Genomic DNA, 25,032 nt, shown 5'->3' on the forward strand with positions numbered 1-25,032 from the left:
TTTTTCTCGTTCGCGCAGCCGTTCGGCTCCGATTGTATGCGCATCCGCTTTGAGATAGCTTCCAGCCGGTCTATGTGAAATAGTTGGCGGCTCCGTTCCGACCAACTCCAAGCGTATACGATCCGGTCTGTGTGAAAAGAAAAATGCGCGCCGATGCTCTCCGAGCCGGTCTGTGTGAACGGACCCTAATAGGCTCTCTGAACTAATAAATTTTTTACATAAGTTTTAAATTTAGCACGGGATAACTAAGATTATATTTGGAGAATCCTATATTTATTTTTTTACGTTTTCTCAAACCCTTGAGATAAATTCTATCGATTAGTAAAACTAAAACTTAAATTATGATAAAGGTTTTGCTGAAAACTGAAAAAAGAGACAACTGTAATTTCTATAAAACGACTACAAAATTTCCATAACCTCTCTACATGTGGACCTAATTTTAGTCGAATTAATGAAAGAAAATCATTTTCTTAGTAGTTGGAACTTCATAGTTTACTATAGTAATGAATTTTCACCTGGAAAGTTTTCCGATATCTACGATATTTTTGACATTAAGAGAGATACACTTTTTAATCCCCTTTTTTTTTCAAAATCCTAGCTGCCCTGGCAGACGATGTTCTGCCCTATTGATCCTTTTTGGTGTTTTCTCTCCATAAGAACCTTGTGCCTTTAATAAAACGTAAAAAATGGCCATTTATTTTTAGAAATATGTACTTACTACTTAGTTTCCAATAGAAATAAGATCAATTTATTACTAGATTTTATTACTTTTTTTAAAAATTTCACCTTTCCGATTTCGGAACCCTCGAGACATTTGACAATATCGCGCTTAACCAGCAGTGTTAAGGTCAAAAATTAAGTCCTTACAACCCGTCGTTACTTCGCTTTTGAACTTCAGTACTTATAAATAAATGTATAGCGGATGCTGACCTTAAATTATTCATTTAATCGAAATTTCCGAACGAGGTGCTCGCGTTGTGAAATTTTATCGCAAAAAATGTTATTAATAGTGTGTTTAACTGTTTTATTGTTCTCATGTCGTGATGTTTATTGTTATAGACTTAATGGTGAGTTCTTTAACATGCTTTTACCGTATTTAATTTTTGTTCTAGAAAGATCTTAAATATAGATAAGTTTGAGTATATGCCCTTTAAACAATTGAAACTGAATAAATTAGGATGTCACCAGCAATTATAACATCTAGATCAAAACGCATATTTTTAATTTTGCGTAACAAATATTTAAGTTTTTAATTAATAATTATTATTTATATTAATGGACAAGCCTAAGAACAATGCTGCCTATAATTATTTTAGACTAAATTTCTAAATCGCTTATATTGAATGAAAATGACCTATCTATACTAATATTATAAAGAGGAAAGGTTTGTATGTATGTATGGTTTTCACGCATAAACTCCTGGACCGATTTTGATGAAATTTGGCACAGATAATCTTTAGACCCTGAGAAAGAACATAGGCTACCTTTTATTGCGAAATATGTACCACGGGCGAAGCCGGGGCGGACCTCTAGTAAACTATAAAAGTCTACAATCAAATTTATTATTGTACCTACTCTTTAACTCTCAAGCTATTTGGCTAATGTAAGAAAAATTAAATAAGAGAAATAAATAGAGTGAGAATATATCTACCTATACTTAATAGTTAATATTATAAAGAGGAAACCTTTGTATTTTTGTATATTTGAATTGAATAGGCTCAAAAACTACTGGACCGTTTTCAAAATTTCTTTTACCATTACTTAGAGGGATTCTTCCGAATATGTATTTTATCCCGGAAAACGTAAATATGTACCACGGGCGAAACCGGGGCGGATCGCTAGTTAGGTATAAGTTAAATTACTACATGGATAAATTTAGAAAATTACTAGCTGTTCCGGCAAATGTTGTTCTGCTTTTAAGGTACTCCTATCACGGGATATCGAAGTCCCCCCCCAGACCTATCGAATATGCATACGAAATTTCATGAGAATCGTTCAAGTGGTTTCGGATGAGTTTAAACTCGCGACATGAAAATTTTATATAGGTATGTATTAGATAGTACCTACATAGGTACTTAAATACGGACGAAAATGCGTGTTTCAGTCGACATTAATATTTGTAAGAAAAATTGTGTACATGTCTGTCACGATTTAGCAACGTCGAATGTTTTATAGATTCTTAAACGACATAAATATTGTAAATAATAAATATTTTTATTACGATATAATAAAATACAGACATATTATAATTACTTAATAGTTAATACTATCTGCTGACAGAGTTACTTTCGCATTTATAATATTAGTATAGTATATAATCTTATATATAAAATTCTCGTGTCACAATGTTAGTCTGCATACTCCTCCGAAACGGGTGGACCGATTCTCATGAAATTTTCTGTGCATATCGGGTAAGTCTGAGAATATGTACCACGGGCGAAGCCGGGGCGGACCGCTAGTATTATATAAACTTTATTGTACAATAATTATGAAATAGAGTAGTTTGTATTTAAAATTAAATTTATTCTAAAAACTAATAACTATGACTAGGCCTAATTAAAACTTTTAATTACTGACAGGGAATGGGTCTGGTTTTAAATTAATTCATAATATTTATGTATAAATTATCTACTACAGAACCACATTCTATGCTCCTATTTATTGATTATTTCGTTATTAATAAATTATAAATTTTATATTAAAATAAGGAAACCTATCCATGAAAAAGATGTGGTATCCTGAATACCCGAAGGGGGGACGGGACTTCCATTTTTTTAATCTATACTAATATTATAAAGCTGAAGAGTTTGTTTGAACGCGCTAATCTCAGGAACTACTGGTCCGATTTGAAAAATTATTTCGGTGTTAGATAGCCCATTTATCGAGGAAGGCTTTAGGCTATATTATATCATTACGCTAAGACCAACAGGAGCGGAGCCACGCGGGTGAAACAGCGAAGCGCCGCGCCGCCTGTGTTTTGTATAGCTGTTGTAATAATGTTCAGTAATCAAGCGACATCCCTTTTTAAATTTAGTTTTCAAAAGTTCTGCTATCTACTAAATATTACAATAAAAAGTATAAATGAGTATAAATTGTTTAAGATTTTTTTTTATTTCGTGTAATTCGAACATTGGCAATCAAAATTGGCCGACCCTACAGAAGGTTATGAGACCTTTATCGTGATCTCGTTCAGTTTTAAGTAAAATTGTAAAGTTGAGCGAACGGTTAATAAATATCAATTTATAAATTATTCATGAATAATATTCGATTCATTCAAACTTAGTTAGTAGTTACGTTGAAGATACAAAGATCTCCTAGTAATAGGTTTTTTTTAAAGAACACATGTCACATTATGTTGTATACAGTTACTAATTGCGAAAGTACTTTTGTCTGTCTGTCTGTCTTTCTGTTCATCACGGCATACACACAGATAGTTTGCGATGTTGCGGGTTTTCCTATGACTACACGGCGAAGCCGCGGCCCGTATTATTTTAATAATAATTTCTTTTAAATTTGATAAATTTTGAAGACCGTTAAAACGATTTAACGATTTTTAATAAATTATAATAACTACTAAGTTACGGATAATTTAATTAAACTATAAAGTACTTACATTTTGCGAATCAATTGTTCAAGATGAATCACTGTGTTTTATAAGTATTTACAATTTTAACGGCGAAATTTGAACAAACTCAAACTCAAACTCAAACATTTATTTATTCAATTAGACTTCTTAAAGAAGCACTTTTGAAACGTCATTACATATTTTAAAATTTACCACCGATTCGGAAAGCAGTATCTACGGAGAAGAACCGGCAAGAAACTCCATAGTTGCTCTTTTAAATCATGTCAGTTTTACAATTTTACAAAATACATATGTAACAACATATAAGTATTGTAATAACATGCCAAAGAACTGTCCTGTGGTTTTTACGCGACAACCCTCCATGGGTTTTTATCGTCCATATATTCCTGAATACTGTAGTACGCTCTCTGAACTAGTACATTTTTTATATAAGTTTTAAATTTAGAACTACTAAACTCTTTAATATTATGAGGAATTCTATTGTAAAAGCGTATACCTTGACCCATAAATGAATTTTTAACTTTAGCTAATCGGAAAAATGGCATTTCAATTCTATTTCTGTTCCTTGTGCCATAACAGTGTCTATCTCCTACTCTTGTGTGTAAGTCGGCGTTTTTGTGTACATGCAAAATATTATTAAATATATACTGTGATGGTACAGTAAGGATACCAGTATTCTTAAAGAGATCTCTTAGTGAGTCCCGAGCACGTAAATTATATATAGAACGAATGGCTCTTTTCTGTAAGATAAATATAGTTTCTATATCTGCTGCCCTGCCCCATAGTAGAATTCCATAGGACATAATACTATGAAAGTAGCTGAAATAAACCAATCTAGCTGTATCTTCATCGGTGAGATGCCTTACCTTTCGGACTGCATATGCTGCTGAACTGAGCTTACCTGCAGCGGTGTTGACATGGGCTCCCCACTGTAGTTTCTCGTCCAATGTTAACCCAAGAAATACAGTCGATTCTGTAGGGTGTAATACCTCCCCGTTCAAGGTAATATTTCTGCTTAACTTTTTAACGTTTGGTAGTAAAAATTCAACACAAGTTGTTTTTTTGGCATTTAATAATAAATTATTAGCAGTAAACCAGTCGGATATGTGTAAAAGAGCACTGTTCACTTCGTCAACATTTGGGTCATGCCTATCCACATTAAATATTAATGAGGTATCATCTGCAAACAGAACTATTTCACACCTATCCTGTAAATAATAAGGTAGATCATTGATATATACCAAGAACAAGAAGGGTCCTAAAATAGATCCCTGTGGAACACCAATGTTAATTGACGCACCGCTAGAACGTTCTCCATTAACAACTACAGTTTGTATCCTATCATGCAGGTATGAGGCTATGAGGTTCTGAGCTTGTCCTTTAATCCCATAGTGATTAAGTTTACGCAATAAGGTACAATGTTCAACGCAGTCAAATGCCTTGGAGAGGTCACAAAATATCCCCAAAGCATTTTTTGAGTTTTCCCATGCCTTATATATATGTGTTAGTAGTGCAACTCCAGCATCTGTGGTTGAGCGCCCCTTTGTGAAACCAAACTGTTTGGTGTGCAGCAAATTATTAGATGCAAAGTGACTAGTCAATTGGTTTAATATTAACTTTTCGAATACCTTACTTAATGTTGGTAAAATCGAGATAGGTCTATAGTTGTTACAGTCTTCTTGATCGCCTTTCTTAAATAGAGGTATAACTTTACTAAGCTTTAATAAATTAGGAAATGTACCATAGTCACAACACTTATTAAATATAAAAGCTAAATTGTTCGCAATATTTTCAATTATATTATTAACTAAATTTACGGACATTCCCCAAAGATCACAAGTATTTTTTAAATTTAGAGTCTTAAAGGCTGTAACAATATCATTAGCAGTTACGTGTCGCAATTCAAATAATGTGCTGCACCCCGCAACATGGTCCCTCAAAAAGGTCTCTGCAAGTGCTGAAGACGAATTTAAATTATTAGTAATGCTAGCAGGGACACTACTAAAGAAATCTTCAAATGCAAGCGCAACATCAGCATTTTTGTCAATAACCATGCCATTATTAACAAGTTTTATGGTATTACTTGATTTGCTTTTACCCATTTCACCATTAATAATAGACCAAACTGTTTTAACTTTATTATCGGAGTCGCGTATTTTATCTCTGATATACAAACGCTTCGCAGTAAAACAAACAATTTTAAAAGTTTTTGAGTAATTTCTAACATAACTAAGAAAAGATGGGTCTTTATTATATTGCTTCATACCATATAACTCATAAAGAACGATCCTACACCTATGTATGCTAGGTGTCGCCCATTTACTAAATGGTAAATCCTTGGTAATATTTAAAGATTTAACTTTAAATATTTTTTCAAATTCATTATGCACTAAATTAAAAAGATTTTTAAACATTTCACAAGGATTATTATGACAGGATTGATCATTCAGTACGGGCAGGCTTTTATTAATATTATCTCTAAATTTATTAATGCCTTTTTTAGTTATAGGCCTAACATTAATTCTTTTAAATTCAGGTAAACAATCCCATTCAAAAACTACTTTCTGGCCACAGTGATCCGAAGTGAGTGTATTGAGAATATTTTTCTCTAAACAGTTGCAGTCGCAGTATATATTATCAATACAGGTTGCAGAAGTAGGTGTAATTCGTGTGGGTTCATTAAAAAGTTTATACAGATTAAATGACCGAAACAAATTAACAATTCGTGTTGCCATTTGTGTTTGTAAAAGTATATCAATATTAAAATCACCACATACTATAACTTTTTTTTTACTCCTACTTAAACGCTTTAATATTTCTTCCATGACTGTCTCAAACATATTATAGTCACTGGAAGGGGGTCTATAAACGCAAACAATAATATAACGCTCCAGCTCCACACAGGACAGTTCAATGGTCCGTTCTACAGAAAGGCTAACAATGTCAGTTCGTTCCTTGCATTTTAAACTATTGTGTACAAAAATAAGAGAACCTCCATGAATAGCGTTTGTTCTAAAGTATATACTTTTTAATTTATAATTATCAATATTTATTAACAACTGACATTGTTTAAGCCAATGTTCTGTTACACAAAATATTTTAATTCTATTATGATTTAAAAATAATTCTATTTCTAATAATTTGCTAGCCAAGCCTTGAATATTTTGATGCACAATAGAAAAAGACTGCTTAGCTGTTGTCTTATAAACTAGTTTAAATCTAGCTTAGGGCTAGATTGTCTGTCAACACTTAAACTAGGTTGATGTATATAATTACTACTACATAAAATTATAGTAGATCCAGGGTCTGATACTAAACATGTACCAGACTGGTTAATAATTTTATATGCTATTAACATAGCAAGTTCTCTCTTATATCTAAATGGCAGATACACTGTATTCTTTGTCAAACAAAAAGATTTAATACAAGAATTTATGTCAAAATATATAAATGCATCACTATGATGATTTGTTAAATTATATAATTTCAAGTTAATATTATAGATAAATTTATATTGATTTTGTGTCAAACCAGGCAAATATGGTAATGTACACAACATAAATTTGCATTTTGTCTCACTACAACACTACAACATAAACTTAAATAATACATAATATGATAAACGACACTTTTAATACTTAAGTGAAACTAATTTAAAAATGATTTATTGTTGTAAGTAATTGCGCGGGAAATTTTATTTTAAAGATGGAATGAATTTTTTTTTTAGACTTTTTTTTTTCAGAAACAGAAAGATTTACATCATAATTTAAATTCATAATTTTATATTGTGCCTCATTGTTCGTTTTCCCAAAAAATAGCAGACTTTTCTTAGTTGAAAATTATATTTAAGTATTTTTAATTTGAAAAAGTCCACTAAACCGTTTTTTGTTTTTTAGCAGTTCCTAGATTCCTTTGCTTGCTTGTTTTTTTTTTAATTCATCGTTTTGAAATTTGAATTTAGAACACGAAAAAGAAAAGAATTCTGTATTTATGTTGTATTTAATCGTAGCTCCATTAGAATAATCCTCATAAATGTTGTTAATAATGATTTTAAAGTGAAAAAATAATAAGTTTGTTAATATGTCCCATACAGGGAAGTTACAGCCGTTCAAAGGTTAGTGGTTCAATTATTATTAGATATACTTAGGTCTAAACAAGTTTGGAATCAAAATAACGGCCGTAGATTTGTGAAACATTTATTTGATTTAAATTTTCGAATCAGATAATAATTCTATTCACTAAGATCTTTTTGATTGGATATTCGCTTTTGAAAAACAATACATTGATGAATTGATGAGTGCAAATCATACTAATCACTACATAGTATTAAAACAAAGTCGCTTTCTCTGTCCCTATGTCCCTTTGTATACTTAAATCTCTAAAACTACGCAACGGATTTTCATGCGTTTTTTTTTAATAGATAGAGTGATTCAAGCGTAAGTTTCATTTTTCATTTTCATTTTCATGTTAAACTTATGATTAATCTTGGAATAACCTAAGTGGGTTAAATGCCATCGAAAGTACTGTCCTTGCACTTGACTTTTGTCACTTACAGAGAAACCAATATTAAGTTTATTTTTACACTGCATTAATAAATGCTCTGTTCGGTTTATCCCTCATCCTTGTACATATATATTATATAGGTACATAATTCGAATTTATGTAGTAGGTACTATGTACGTAGGTTCAGTGTTGAAAATTAAAAAAATATGTATTTAGTTTTACAAACTAAAAACTCGCTTGGAATTATTGAATATGAAAATATCGATTGTGTTTCTGTTTTTTAGATTATTTCTAACCTCATAATATTTTTTTCATTTTTGTTTCAAAATAACAATAAACTATTTCAATTAAGTAACTAGATCCATTTAAAGTTATCTAAGAATTTTCTTGTCGTAAGCAATGGATTCCTGATCTTTATGCAAAACCTCTAAAAATAGGGCTATTTGCAGTGAATGATTTATTCCATTTTAACCAAATTTTTAAATATTGATACAATCACTATCAGGTGATGACCAAGATGTAATACAATTTATAAAAAAAAACGTGTGACCCGAGCACACGTGTCTGAAGTGAAATTTCTTTGGATAGGTTCAAAGATATCAAAACCGTCGCCTCACTCCATGACGTGACGGTATCGCCATGACGCGACCTTGAAATTTTACTCTCAACGCGCCCTCAGAAGCTTCACATCAAAAACAATATTAATATCAGGAAGTCATGAGATTAGTCACAAAAAGTTCCAAGTTGTTCATTGAAGTTCGATACAGGGTCAGTTAAAATTTTCCGTATTGAGAAATTAATTGATTCTATACGTATCACAGAATAAATAAAAACAACTTTTACTGGTACATACGTAAGAACGATAACTTTTATTTTTACTAGATTATAAAGATTTGGCGAAGAATTTGATAAGTTTTAAGCTTAGGTTTGTATAAATATGTCAGTGGTACTTGATACCAAATTACCGAAGAAGAAATATGAATAATCAAAAAAATAATTTAATCAATAAAAAGACGTGTGGCACTCGGGGACTGCCGCGGTAAAGCTATTGCATGCTATGCCTTCAAGCCACACCTCCGTGCGCGTCGGAGTGGGGAGCGTGAGGTTTCTTCGTTACGGAATTTCTGGATTGGTCCCCGCGCTCAAGGCCCGCGATAGAAGCTATGCAATAGCTTAAAAACACAGGAAAATCCACAGGGAAAATCCATGAAAAACCTATCCCATTTCACTTCCCAACCTCACAATCTATCAATCAACAATCTATCCAAAGTCCAAACTGAGTAATAGAATTAACGTAATAGAATTATAAAATTAAATTTAAAATGGCAGTATATGCGATAAAAAAATTTTTGTGTAACACCCTTATGAACCAATATACGAGCAAATAAAAATATATAAAAAAAAGCGTAGGTAATCAAATCTCCTCAATGGACTCGTAAACCACTTAACCGATTATAATAAAATTCGCACACCATCTGCAGTTCGATCCAACTTGAGAGATAGGATAGTTTAAGCATGTAGGTACCACGGGCGAAGCCGGGGCGGACCACTAGTAACTAAAAAGTTAAATTATGAGGAAGGTCTATACTACAGACAATATCACATTTCGACCAAATAGTACGTATAACAGTATATCAATGAAAAATGTTTGGAATGTGGGCAAAATGTTCCTTTCAAGAGTAAAAAGGAGTCACAGTCTATATTAAACACTAGCAGTGCCGAGCGGTTTTACCCGCGTGGCTCCGCTCCTGTTGGTCTTAGCGTGATGATAATATAATATATAGCCTAAAATAACCTTCCTCGATAAATGAGCTAGCTAACGCCAAAACATTTTTTCAAATTAGACCAGTTGTTCTCGAGATTAGCGCGTTCAAACAAACAAACTCTTCAGCTTTATAATATTATGTATACCTAGATTCTTGGTTAATTATATGTATATAATATTTTCTTTTATTATAGAAACTGAACACGCGCGGATGCCACCGCTCTTCCATTTGGACAACTATGGCCGATGTTTGAGTCAAGAAGATGGTCTATATTGCCTCGTGAGCATCTCTCTCACGGCAAATCCGAAAAATGAACTAATGCAAATGATTGAGGTAAGCCTATTAGAATTAATTATGTATTGAATAATTAATTAAAACTAAACCGCCTTCAAACTAAATTAGGCAAAATAGGACCAACCGGAAGGCAAAAAGCAATGATTCTTTATCAAATAAAAGTTGATTCAGTCGAAAATTCTAAGGTTACGAATCCAAAAAAATAAAGTCTTATTAAGAAACTCTTCTTTTTTTTAAAGTTAGTTGAAATGACGGTTAAAATGAGTTCGTTAGTCTAAATTATTTACAGACAATGGGTATTAGCAAAATATGTAAATTGTTAGGATAAAAATACACACAAAACAATTTGTAAAAATGAGAACTTCAAAGAGATAAATGTGAGAAAATACTAACTAGTAATAAAAAGTTAATTAGACTTAAAAATGGAATGCATGTATTTACAATTTGAATCAGGTTCTTTAATCGAATAAACAACAAAAAAATAATATAAAAAAACTTATATTTTCAGAGATACTCAGCAGACGAAATAGTACATTATAACTACACTTACTTAGATCATGGAATATGTGTCACTCGTAGATGTAAATCATACATATCGAAAATAGATATAGGAAACACAAAGGACCTAGAATCGGCCCTTGAGGGATGCATCAATGAATATTACGGAAAAAGATACGGTTTAAATACCAGTATATCAATTTATTACTGTAAACAACCAAATGAAGGCTTCAAAATAGATATAGGAGATTTTATGTTTGGTGGATGTCTGTTTATATTGGTGATGATAAATCTTATAGCCACGATATATGATTGGCGACTGAATCGAACGCTCGGCAAGGACGGGAAAAATAGCAATGGTAAGTTACAGTAGATAGTAATTAACATATTTGTAAAATACATTAAACAAATAAAAATTTTGCGTTTTCCGCATTTATAAGATCGCAAAAACATGAAGATTTCAACTTATATAACGTAAAAGCTGGTTATTTTAAAATAAACATTTATTTATATAACCCGTTTTTTCTTCTTTTTCTGTTTATTTTTAACATTTAATTGTGTTAAAAATTACAAGCTACGCGATCAGCGATGATTGTATATATATAATATTATTAATTCAGCACTAGTTTCTGAACTATCTTTTTCGGTTTAAAGAACTTTATTTACCTCATAACAAGAACAATACAATGTATATGATCTTTTATACAATGAGAAATAAAAATTTTGCAGCTAGTATACACAAACAGTCATCGAAATTAGTTAAGTAGGTATGTCTTTAAATTATTTTTAAAAATAGCTATCGTTGAGGATTCTTATTTAGTTGATTAATCGCTTTAGGCAAGCCATTATACAACTGTGCTCCCTCAAATCTCAAGTTTTATTTTTACATTAAATATGTACTTAAAATAAATTGTAGCAAGGTTTAAAAAATACGTAGTAGGCCTAGTCGTTTCAACTTTTATTGTAATCTTATCTACAGTATTGCTAAATCTACATATATAATTGCGACTAATGAATATGTTTGCATAATTATAACCCCAAAATACGTATTTCCTTGTTTAATGTTTCTCTAGGGAACCAGTTGCTGCTATGTTTCTCTGTTGTACGAAATTGGAAGCAATTAATTTTGCCTGAGACGGGCGATGAGAGATTTGAAATATTCAAAGGGATAAATGGATTAAGGTAAATACTTTTTTTAAGTATTATTAAATAGGCTTGCTAATGAATAAAGAGGAAAAAATATATCTTGCACTTAAAAATCTATATGTATAAAATTCAAAGGTAACTGATATAGTGATCTATCAACGCACAGCCCAAACCACTGGACGTATCGGGCTGAAATTTGGCATGCAGGTAGATGTTAGGACGTAGGCATCCGCTAAGAAAGGATTTCCCGAAATTCTTGCGGGTACGGTACGGGGAAAAACGGGGTTCCACGTACAAAGTCGTGGGCGGAAGCTAGTTAAAAATAAATAGCTAGTTCACCTAAAATGAATTTTCTCTAATACATATTATTGAAATACCTACGTAGTAAATGCTTATTGCTTTTACTTTGACCTATAAAAAATACTCCTATAGTCCATTGAAAAGTTACATTTGGGGTTGCGTTTTTCAGAGGACGCAATTTTATTTTTTTTATGTGTAGGGGGGGTCAGTGTGAAGCTATCACCAAGTTTGTGGGGTCGCCACCCTTGTCCCACGGCCGCCATCTTGAAAATAGCGGTTGCTATGGTTTTTACGATATATCTCTTAAACTATTTATCTGATAAAAAAATTGTTAACATTATTTGTTGCAAATTGAATTCTCATTAATAATTTGAATTTGAATTTGGCGGCCGTGGGACAAGGGTGGCGACCCCACAAAATTACATATCAAAAAAATACAATTGCGTCCTCTAAAAAACGCAAGGTTAGGCCTAAAAAATGTAACATTTCAATGGACTACTTTGAAGCTATTGTCATATACTTAGCTCATATTTTTGCTAATAATAAACTTTGAAGTATTATTTAAATAAACTGTAACCACTGTAACTAAAGTGACTCCATACCTAAATTAGTAACTTTGCAATAGAATTTTTTTCACTACCCTCCATACAATTTTTTAAATAAATGTTATTTTCTTTTCAAACTTAATATAATTCTTAAATTTGAAGAATAGAAATATAAAGAAAGAATGCATATATATTATATTTAAAAAAAATTTATTATTTTCAGATCGATTCTGACCTTCATGATGATATTTGCTCACACGATGTGGCTCATGGCTTGCGGTTTCGTTGACAATCCACTTGATTTTGAAAAGGTAATATCTTAATATATGTATATTTAAATCTAATATAATAAATAATATAATATAATATCTAATATAATTTAAATCTAATATTTTATTATATGTTTTATTAGGGTTCCGTACCTCAAAAGGAAAAAACGGAACCCTTATAGGATCACTTTGTTGTCCGTCTGTCCGTCCGTCCGTCCGTCCGTCTGTCAAGACCCTTTTTCTCAGGAACGCGTGGTGGTATGAAGCTGAAATTTATATCAATTACTCAGGTCTACTGTCCCTTGAAGCTGTGAAAAAATCAAACTTCTAAGCCAACGCAATCAAAAGATACAGCCGTTTATGCCGCAAATTTTCGACACTTGCCAGGGAATCAAAACCTACAGGGTACTTCCCGTGAACTTAGAATCTTGAAATTTGGTACGAAGCAACGTCTTATAGCATAGATAAAGGAAAAATTACGAAAACCATAAATTTTTAGTTACATCACATAATATTTTTTTTTCATAATTTTAAACTTATTTGTACGGAACCCTCGGTGCGCGAGTCCGACTCGCACTTGGCCGGTTTTTTTTTTATATGTAACTATAATAATACCTTATTAATTATGATAATACTATCTTTACGCCCGCGGCTTCGGCCACATAATGAAAGAAAAATCCCATGGAAATGAGATGTTTCACCGCGGGGAAATTATGCTGCCTATGTCTAGCTAGCACAGCTAGCTAGCCTAACTATCTTCAGACATAAAAATCAGAATACAAAATCACTCTGTCGCGACATGAAAGACAAACAAACAAACACACTTTCACACATTTATAATATTACAGTAAGAACGGCAAATTTTCTTTTTTTCCGGCAAACGATGAGAGGTAACAATGTAGGTTATTATTAAGCATAAGTATTAATATAGTATGTGCATGAAAAAAATGTATTACATGTAATTTCATTCTAGGTTAGCACTTTACGATCCAATTTAGAACATAACTTTAACGGTACTTTATGTCAGTTCTCACTTCTCAGAGAATCTGTATAAAAAACTAAACTGCATGATAATTTTTCAAAACTTTTTCATTGTTTAGCAGCTTAAATCTTTCCCACAAAAACCCTCCTAAATATTTCAAATAAAAAAGTGGTACTTACACATGTATTCAATTTTACGTCATAATCGCCATTTTGTTTTTTATAATTAGGTACGATAAAATCTAGTGTCATTGACGCAAACAGCATAATATATCAATTAAAAATCCCTACCTATATTTATGTAGGCTACAGAGCGTGAAAACATCAGACATACATACATAAATAAGAGCGTGTGTGCCCAGCACACGTGTCAGAATTGAAACTTCTTTGGCAACATTCAAAGATACCATTATCGTACCTTACTCCATGACGTGACGGTATTGTCATGACGCGACCTTGAAATTTTGCTCTCAACGCGCCTAAAGAAGTTTCACATAAATAACTCTTATTTAATACCAAAGTTATGTGTTTACTTTTGCATTTTATACATAGACTAGCTTTCCGCCCGCGGCTTCACCCGCTTTATCTAAAACATAATAAATTATATACTAAAACCTTCCTCTTGAATCACTCTATCTATTAAAAAAAAACACTTTTTTTATACTATGTAGTGATGATAATGACTAGTATTTTAAATTTTACTTAGATATTTGAAACTTCATTCTATAAGAATTTACTAAGTACCTACGTAAATAAAAAGGACACTAGGTCTAGGCTAGGCACAAATTAGCACGCTCGCCTTGTCAGTTTAATTCAGTAGGTAATTATTACATTACTATGTTCATAGTGGTCTTTAATTATATAATTGCTAGTACAAATCCAAATAGATGATGTGAATTTAATGAAAAATACGAGTGTAAAATTCCTTTTCTAAAATATGGATAAATACATCTTGAAAATTAAATATTTTAACGGGTTTCAAACATTATAATATTATTATCCCAACACGACGCGACGTTTCGCACACTTTTCCGCTCGCGTTTAAAATCCGTTAAAATCTAGTGATAAATTGCTAAATGTATATGATATACTCGCGTAAAATCAAACACAAATTAATACATCTTTTCATCTGTCTGCCAATTAAATTCTCAAAATTTCTTTAAATGATAAGATTTATTCGTTTCGTGACAACAGCTTAGCAAAAATTGTTTTGGTATGATATATGCTTTACTTTAACTTTAAATAAACTTTTTATATTTTAAATAATTTTAGAAAGAAACTCGCATGAATCCTATATTTTTAGTATTCTATCCAGTTTTGATATCTATGTATCTAATATATACAAATCTGTAGAAGGGTCAATTCTGTACATTGAAAATATTGAAAAAATAAATAGCAGGGGGTGTTACTGGATCGATACCAAACCCAAATATGTGATTAAAAAAATTTTTGTCTGTCTGTCTGTGTGTCTGTATGTTCAGGCATCACGTGAAAACTAACGGTTCGATTTCGATGAAACTTGGTATAATTATACCTTATTATCCTGGGCATAAAATGGGATACTTTTTATCCTGGAAAAATACGTAGAAAAAAAAATCTTAATTTTTCCGCGCGGACGGTGTCGCGGGCGGAAGCTAGTGTAAAATAGTTTTGGTGAAGAGAAAATTGTGCGTGAAATAATATGGAATGTATGATGTCTCTGCCTCACACAATTTTTAACTCAAAACAGAATCAGGTCTTTTACATTTATAAAATCGCGTAAAAATATTGTAATAAACTATCATATTTAAACAGGAAATTATGAAGTTTTACCATGTCGAGGTTAGAGGTAAGCTGCCTGTGACAATATCATAAAGTTGGAATATTATTATTGAGTTTGGTGTTTAAATTTAGGTATATTCATAGGTTACACGCTCAGTCTGGCGTCAGTTCAGTCCATCAGTTTGATCCGGCTTAGACTGATGCCAGAATGATGGATGAAAAACACGGTATATATTCTGAAACATCAGTCCGTCAGTCAACTGGTTAGACGATAATTCTCCCGTCATTCTGAGCAGACTGATGGACTGAACTGACGCCAGACTGAGCGTGTAACCTATGTCTTACACTCATGGTGTTCGAAATAAATAAATAAATCATTTATGTCACATAAAAAATATGTTATAATAAATTTAATTATTATAAATGCGAAAGTTTTTGAGGTCTGGATGAATATGTTTTTCTCTAATTCACGAAAAACTACTGGACGGATTTGGATATAACTATACAATTATACAGGTTATACTCAGATTATAAAAGAATGTTACCTACCTATCTTTAAACTTTATTGAGCTGATTACTTTCTGTCCCAATTGCCTGGAAGAGATCACTACTAAGTGATAAGGCCGCCAAATGCACTAAACGGTTTTTACTTTTATTTTTGTATATTTAAGTACAGACCATACACTTGTATTAAAGAATACTAGTACATAGTAAATAAAAAAAGACGTGTGGCACTCGGGGACTGCCGCGGTAATGCTATTGCATGCTATGCCTTCAAGCCACACCTCCGCGCCCTTCGGAGTGGGGAGCGTGAGGTTTTTCGTTACGGAATTTCTGGATTCGGTCCCCGCGCTCAAGGCCCACGATAGAAGCTATGCAATTGCTTAATAAATAAATAAATAAGTTAACGAGCAAACAAAGAATTCAGTTCCTTAAAGATTTTAACAATAACAATTCCAGACATACGACAACATCCTGTACCACTTTATCTACAATGGCATGATGTTAGTACAGACCTACTTCCTCATGTCGGGGTGTCTGCTCGTCTACTCACTGAAGGTGAACCCTCACACCAAGAGCCTCACGTGGTCGCAACTACCGCTTATACTGTTTTATAGGTGGTGCAGGTATGTAGTTTTTATTGTTTATTATAATTTTCTAGTGATTAAAATTTATCTTCAGAAAAAATCACGATTGTATTGATTAAAAAAAAACGATGATTGTTTTGTTAATAATATCAAAACAATCATCGTTTTTATTGTACGTAAGTACAATATAAAATCTGTAAATAATTGTTAACTAACTATCATCTGTGTTTTTATATCAATCTGTAGGGCAAAAAGTTTCGTTACAACTTTTGGTCTACGTCTAGCCCCTTTTCGCAACGCATCATGATGAAATTTCGTTCCAATAAAATAAGAAAAGAACACCATTGCTGTTTTATTGTATTTTTAGGGTTCCGTACCTCAAAAGGAAAAAACGGAACCCTTATAGGATCACTTTGTTGTCCGTCTGTCCGTCCGTCCGTCCGTCCGTCTGTCAAGACCCTTTTTCTCAGGAACGCGTAGAGGTATGAAGCTGAAATTTATATCAATTACTCAGGTCTACTGTCCCTTGAAGCTGTGAAAAAATCAAACTTCTAAGCCAACGCAATCAAAAGATACAGCCGTTTATGCCGCAAATTTTCGACACTTGCAAGGGAATCAAAACCTACAGGGTGCTTCCCGTGAACTCAGAATCTTGAAATTTGGTACGAAGCAACGTCTTATAGCATAGATAAAGGAAAAATTACGAAAATCATAAATTTTTAGTTACATCACATAATATATATTTTTTTAATAATTTTAAACTTACTACCCATTTCCTCATAAACGCGTAGAGGTATTAAATTGAAATTCATACCAAATACTCAAGTCTATAATACCTTTAAGCTGTAATAAAATCAAACTTCTATGTCAACGCAATCAAAAGAAACAGCAATTTAAGCTGCATATTTTGAAACTCGCAAGTACTCGCAAGGGAATCAAAACCTAAAGGGTACTTCCAGTCGACCTAGAATCTTGAAATTTGGCATGAAGCAACGTTTTATAGCACACATAAAGGAAAAATTCCGAAAACCTTAAATTTTTAGTTACATTACAAAATATATATTTATTTTTTAATAAATATAAACTTATTACTTTTTTCCTCATGAACGCGTAGAGCTATCAAGTTGAAATTCATATCAAATACTTAGATCTAATTGCCTTTAACCCGTGAAAAAAAAATTGCAGGTTTGTACGGAACCCTCGGTGCGCGAGTCCGACTCGCACTTGGCTGGTTTTTTTTTTAGTTTTACAGTATAAGGTGGCAAATAGTACGTATTTTTACTTTAATATCCATTTCTCAGGTTAACCGGCAGTCTTGCAGTTATCCTAGGTTTCATAACCACGTGGTATCGCCACGTGGGTTCGGGTCCACTGTGGGACTACCACGTGACACCAATCATTAACATGTGCAGGACGTATTGGTGGTCACACTTGCTGTTCGTTAATAATTACGTGGAGGGGAACAAGGCGTGTGCTATACAGACTTGGTGAGTAATTATTAATTCTTTTTTTGACGTGACAACGTCTTACAATTCGATAGAGCCGGTTGCACGCACGAAAAAACATGACTCATGCGGCGTTACCTCGCTCTGAGGCGTTCCATGTAAGGCTTGAAGTGCGAGCGAGAGCGCGGAACGAGCGACAAAGAAGCACAATCGGACGTTGTCACGTTCAACTATCGTCAGTAAACCGACTTTACAGACAACCAATTTTTTTTTCTTTTTTACATCTTAAAGCGTTCACATGAAAAGTGATACAAATCAAGTTAAAACGTAAAATCAAGCCACAGGCGATATGGTCACAACACCATTAACTTACTGCTATATTACTTTTATTTCTACTATTTATTTAAATTGAAATAATACTATCCTTCCGTCTCTTTCCCATCCCATAGGAAGATAAATTCTTTTCAATTAGCCTTGAATGAAAACCAGTTAGGAAACAACGAATATGATACGTTCATTCTAGCTTACTGCCCGCAGCTTCACCCGCGTTGCAATAGGAAAGCCTAAGGGCTTTCCTATAGTTAGTTATAGTTCTCGTTCCCGTGTAATTTCCAGGATTAAATGTCTTTCTCGGGTCGCAAACTATATTTGTTTATTTAAAAATTGTACAAAATTTCATCCAAATCGGTTCTATCTATCGTTAAGAAGAGATAGACAGATAGACAGAGTTACTTTCGCATTTATATTATTACCTTGCTTAGAATTATTATTATAATCATTAAAATAACAATTCCAGGCATCTAGCAGCAGAACTGCAAATGTTCGCCATTGGTCTGGTCCTATTCATGCTCACACGAACCCGCGGCAGGAAGTTGGCCATTTCGCTGATGTTCCTCGTTGGTTGTGTGGGACCGGCTATACATGTGTGGGTGCAGGACTTCGATGGAGTTCTTGTTATGAAGCCAGAGTAAGTTTTAATTTATTTGTTTTATTGGAAAAATTATCGTTTTGACAGGTGGTCATCTGAGTAAAATTAATTTAAATAATTATTTAATTTGTATGTAAAAATGGTGATTATGCTATCTCTTGGGAGGTGGTCATCTTATTTATGGTCCTGCTTGAGTGGGACCAAGCGTGTGTGGATATAAGACTCTTCAAAATGTTAATGTATTTAAATAAATAATTTGAAAAATCCAAAAGTGCACGCCTCATAATTTTTTTTTAATAATTATTTTTGTTTATTTAATAACAATTAAACCACATCGAATCAGACCCTGAAAAATGAAAGGGTTCTATTCCTGAGCATACTCAAGCGTAAGAGAAAAAAAAAGACTCGATTAGTAAAGTATTTCGGTCGCTATCGTGTTAACAAGAAAAAGGATCCGCACATACAGACACACGGACGTCCAAGACAGAACTTTTTTAAACTGTTTTTTAACTAGTTTAAATAACAAAAATGACATCAAAAATATCATGAACGTTAAAAATAGTGTTTTTTCTTAATATGTGTGTGTATGTATTATCTTACAAGTGCAATGTATGATACATAAAGACATTTTAAGTTTGAAAAATCAGATGTTTTGCGCGAAGTGACAGTAGTACCCACCTCAACGCTTCGCTTATGAGGCGTGCAATAAGCTATGATAGCAACGCAAACTTATAGCTTGAGCGGGTTTGTCAATTGTCAAGAAGACGCATATATTTAGGTACAATAGCAGTGTCCCAGAAAATGTCCTCTTTTCTCATTGTATTCCAAGACAGATGAAATATGATTATTCTAAGCATAACATAGAAGAACCAGATAAACTACATAAAATTATTAAAGATTTTAACACATTCCTTGAACTAAATTCCAAAACGTTCCACAAAATTACTTAACATTCCAACACATTCCAGACTGTACCGCAAGTTCCAAAGCGAGATGTTCAGTAAGATGCACATAAAGTTCCACAACAACATGGCGTGTTATGCGATCGGAATGTTTCTGGGACTTTTCATATATAATGCGCAGAAGAATAAGACTTTTGAGTTGAAGAAGAAGAAGGTAAGTTTTTTACTAGATATTTGGAATAAATGTTTGAACGTAGAGGTTAGATTGACTTTTAAGTGGAAATAAAAGAACATTAATTGTACGTAATGTATTGAAACCATTTCAATTTTTGGCTTCCAACTGTTATAATATTATTTAATATTATAATATTATTAGTTATATATAATATTATTAAATATTGATATACATATTGCAATTCTCTTCTAGAACGACATTAATCAATTGAAACATACGTACTCTATTTTGTTTTGCATCTTAGAGTTGTTACAGACGAACAGCAAGTTGGGAACGGTAGAACGGAACAATTTGCCCTTTGTCTGTAAGAACTCTTAATCACTCAATAGTTGAAAATTAAGTCAAACTATTTTTGGGGCAATGTAATTTCATAGTTAAAACAAATGTTTTGCTTCTTTTGATCAATTGCTTAAAACAGTTGACCGTCATCATCCGTTTCAAATTACAAATTTCAAAATTTCAAATTTCAAATTTATTTATTTTGTTTTCACAATTTTTTTACAAACTCATAATATACCTAAATTGTAAATCCCTGGTTAACCCACTAGGAAAAACCTGTGCGGGGTCAACCAGTTATAGGTACTATTTATAGGTAGATATTTTAATATTCTTATGTTAAATATGATTAATAATAACCGTTGATAATAACATTCAGAAATGAAGTGTCATGGTCAGGGTCAATAAAAGTATTTCAAGAATTCATTAATAGTTAGAAACAAAAAGATTTCATACATTTCGTATCAGTATTGGAATTGTTACCTCAGTTTAATGACCCGGAACATTAATATAAAATTAAGGACATTAACACCTTGGCCTTATTGAAGTAAAAATAATATCTGACCTCTCCTATAATAATTTGTTTCTTGAAAGTAAAGGATATTTATGTATTTATTTACTGTACAATGCATCGTTAACTATTATAGTGTTTGTATTTAATTAGAAGTACATTTATTACTGTAAAAATATCTCATAGTACCTAATTTATAAATTAAGTTCGCAAAATTAAAGTTAATAATTTAATGATAAAGGTTCTAAATAAATTAATAAGTATTTTGTTAGGTACCTACCCAAAAAGAAAATTTTGTTTAGCTTTAAGTTTTTGCCTGCATTAGTCAATTTTTTATTTCATAAACCAACAAAAATCTACACTGTAGCTCACAAGAAGCTTAAAATTTATAAAATAGTCTTATTTCCAGAAACTAGCCTACATCACATGGCTAATAATTCCCCTAATATTCGTCCTATACTTTTCTGGCACGATTTTCTATACGAGTGGCGGAAAAGCGTCCATGTCCCTGCGGATAATGTACGCGGCATCCCACAGGGCTCTGCTTGGGGCCTTGTTGTCGTTCCTTATACTGAGCTTGGTGTTTAAGTTTGAAGGTAATTTATAATGAAATATTATTTTTTATTTATTCTTCTTTTAATGTGCTTTAAAAGAAGAATAAATTTTTCACCTGCATGTTTATATGTAACCGACTCTATCCAATAGAATCTTCTTTGCTTACGACGATGTACGTGTTTTTTTTTTAAGCTATTGCATAGCTTTTATCTCAGATTTTGAGCGCGGCGACCGAATATAAAAATTCCGTAACGAAAAGACCTAACACCCCCCACTCCAACTCCAACCAAAATGCTATGCAATAGCTTTACCGCGGCAGTCCTCAAGTGACACACGTATTTTTATTCTATATTTTATTACCATCATACCATGGAATTAACAATACTTACTTGTTCACCTTATCTTATTGTGTGGTGTTTAAATTTGAACTTTGAAGGTATATAGTAAATGTCATTTATTACGTGGACTTATTTTTTATGTATGTTAGGGCTTTTTTAACGTAATAAAATCATTATTTTTTGAAGTGAAACTTCTTTATCGGGGTTGGACAAAAATTTAGTGTAACATTTTTGCGTTACGCCGTACGCGTGACATTTTTGCGTTACGCCGTACGCGTGACATTTTTGCGTTATGCCATACTCGTGACATTTTTAAGGTCATAAAGAAGTTTCACTTCTTACGTGTGTACTCTAGTACATGCATACATTTTTTAGTCTGCTCTATTCTAAATTATTTATAATTTCAGGTACAATCCGCCCAATCCTTGAGTGGAGTGGTTGGCGGATTCCCAGCAAACTTGCATATGCCGTGTTTCTGATACACGTCAGTGTGTTACATTACATGCAGGGGACCAAGCATCAGCTTGGACATGCGGATTTCTTTTATGTGGTGAGATTTATTGTATTTTATTTATTTATTTATAAGAGATTTTTCAACGGATTTTCTTTTTAAAAATTTGTAAAAATCTTTGAGCTCATTCTGGAATTCTCATAAAAGTTACCTAACTGTCTTTGGCACCTACAAATTTCAATTTCAAATCCATAAGGAAAACTCATACTTAACTAATCATGCTACTTTTTACACAAAATTATGTCCCACAATACATTAAAGTTTGTTTCTTATGTCCTACTTTTGTAAAAATTTAAAGTTATTTATTTGGAACAAAGAATAAATATTGTGAACTATTATTTATCCAAAACTGTTCAAAAACCGGATATATCAAAAACTTTGACCAATAATAATTAATTTGTCACATAATATCATCGAAAACTACCAATAATAACCCTCGTAAGTACCTAATTAAAAAAATATTATTTTTTCCAGTTAATAGTTCATTTTGGTGTCGTCTGGGGATCTTACATACTAGCTGTACCGATGCATATCCTCGTAGAAGTACCAATTACTAGCTGTTTCAAATTATTGTTGTATAAAGATAAAATTAACACAGAGAAGAAAATTAAATAATTATTTAAGAAATATTTTAATTTTTGTGTAAAAAAAGATAAGAAGAAAAAATGGTAATTTATGATATTTTTGAAGTGAAACTTCTTTAGGCGTTGAGAGAAAAATTACAGTCGTGTCATGGCGATACCGTCACGTCATGGAGTAATGAAATCGGTATCTTTAAATCTTGCCAAAGAAGTTTCACTTCTGACACGTGTGCTCGGCACACACGCTCTTTTTTAACAATAGAGTTTAAATTGTGGTGAATAAATGTACATTTAATGATAATTTATGAACGTTTTATATTTAAAGCATAGAAATACGGGATACTCTATTTAGAATTATGTTTCCTAATTTTGGAACGAAGTTCCTTATCGTACGTTGCGAAAGGGGGCTAGACGGAGAAAATTAAGACGAAAAGTTGTAGCGACACTTTTTGCTATAGTTGTGAGTTGTGTGTTTCTCTGTCTGTCTCTCTCTCTCATAGAACTTCGTTCCATCCGGGTGTTCCTTGACACCTCTCAAATTTTTAGAAAGAACTAGCGGTAGCGGTCCGCCCCGGCTTCGCCCGTGGTACATATTTACGTTTTCTCTACATAAAAACCATCCTCGTACTTCAAGGAATATAATAAAAAAAGAATTATCGAAATCGGTTCAGCCGTTCTCGAGTTATGCGCTTACCAACACATTTTGCGATTCATTTTTATATATAAGATTAGTAAAGTAAGGCTTTGTAGAAATCCGTCCAATGATTAATTTTGTAACAATCAATTTATAAGAATTTTATATTGATTACTAGCGGCCCGCCCCGGCTTCGCCCGTGGTACATATGAAAAATAGATGTTGGCCGATTCTCAGACTTACCCGATATGCACAGAAAATTTCATGAGAATCGGTCCACCCGTTTCGGAGGAGTATGCAGACTAACATTGTGACACGAGAATTTTATATATTAGAGAATATATTTATATCAAGTCACAGTCAAAACCACTTTGACTACAAAAATCAAAGTTTTTTTGTTTATATCCATCCACAAGGAAAAATGGGGTGGATTTAAATATTATTTCATATATCAATGTTATTAACAATATAATTAAATTATATTGTTTTGGTTGTAATTTGTTATTAAAAAGCATTAATTAGTTAACAAATAAGTAAATTTCGATATTTATTAATTAAAAATAAGTATTGTAATATATGTCTATGAATGAAAGAATTGAATGAATTAAATGTGTAAATATGAATTATGTCTTTTATTGTTATCATTAATTCTATCTAAAATGGTAGAGCTGTTTTCGAGAACGCATTTTGTGACAAAATGATATAAAATATATATTGCATATAGGTTGAAAGCGAAAAACCTAATTAATAAAAACAAAATAAAACTCCATAAATATTTTAAATTAATTTATTCCTTATTCCTACTTAATAACTAATAAGCTTACATACAACGTATCAATAATTATAATAAAATGATTTATACATTTATATTTTACACGCTTCAAATTCATTAATATTATTTAGGTACATAATATGCTTAAATTTTAAGATGAAATACTATAATAATAAAAAATATGTAACAAGTAGCTCATGTACAAAAATATAAAACTATTATATATATTATAAACAATTAATTTATTAACACTATACAGATAAAGCTAGATATAGTTAAAAAAAACCTTTACATAGAAGGTTTAAAAATACTAAATTAAAATAATTGAGCTTTTTATAGTAACTATATAAAATAAGTACTTTTCTAGAGTAGAGTATTAAAGCAAAAACTTACACCAATGACTGGAAATGTTAAACTTATGAAGAATATATAAAATACTATAAATTAAACACTAGAGACTATACCTATGTGAAAAATCGCAGACAAAATTTTGTTGTTCTATCTAACAATTACTGTATTAAGTATTAACTATTTATTGACTATAAAGACATTTTTTTTTGTCCTAGCTTTCTAAAGAACCACCAAAACCGACAAATTCGTAGACGAA

At 32.0% G+C, this 25,032-nt stretch overlaps 1 protein-coding gene across 1 annotated transcript; it reads left to right on the forward strand.

The window, feature by feature from the left end:
* The first annotated feature begins 967 nt into the window (after positions 1-967).
* LOC149901536 (O-acyltransferase like protein-like) lies at positions 968-23,053 on the forward strand. The gene is made up of 12 exons (XM_090110894.1): positions 968-1,067; positions 10,049-10,188; positions 10,658-11,006; positions 11,721-11,829; positions 12,862-12,949; positions 16,610-16,776; positions 18,039-18,224; positions 18,979-19,149; positions 20,079-20,226; positions 21,444-21,630; positions 22,335-22,477; positions 22,913-23,053. The coding sequence occupies exons 1-12, from the start codon at positions 998-1,000 to the stop codon at positions 23,051-23,053; spliced, it is 1,899 nt and encodes a 632-aa protein (XP_089967020.1). The 5' UTR covers positions 968-997.
* Positions 23,054-25,032: the final 1,979 nt, after the last annotated feature.

Source organism: Colias eurytheme, chromosome 16 (genome assembly GCF_061535395.1).
Source record: "Colias eurytheme isolate Ceu_HAF_F1 chromosome 16, ilColEury1 Martin Lab GWU primary, whole genome shotgun sequence".
NCBI lineage: Eukaryota > Metazoa > Arthropoda > Insecta > Lepidoptera > Pieridae > Colias > Colias eurytheme.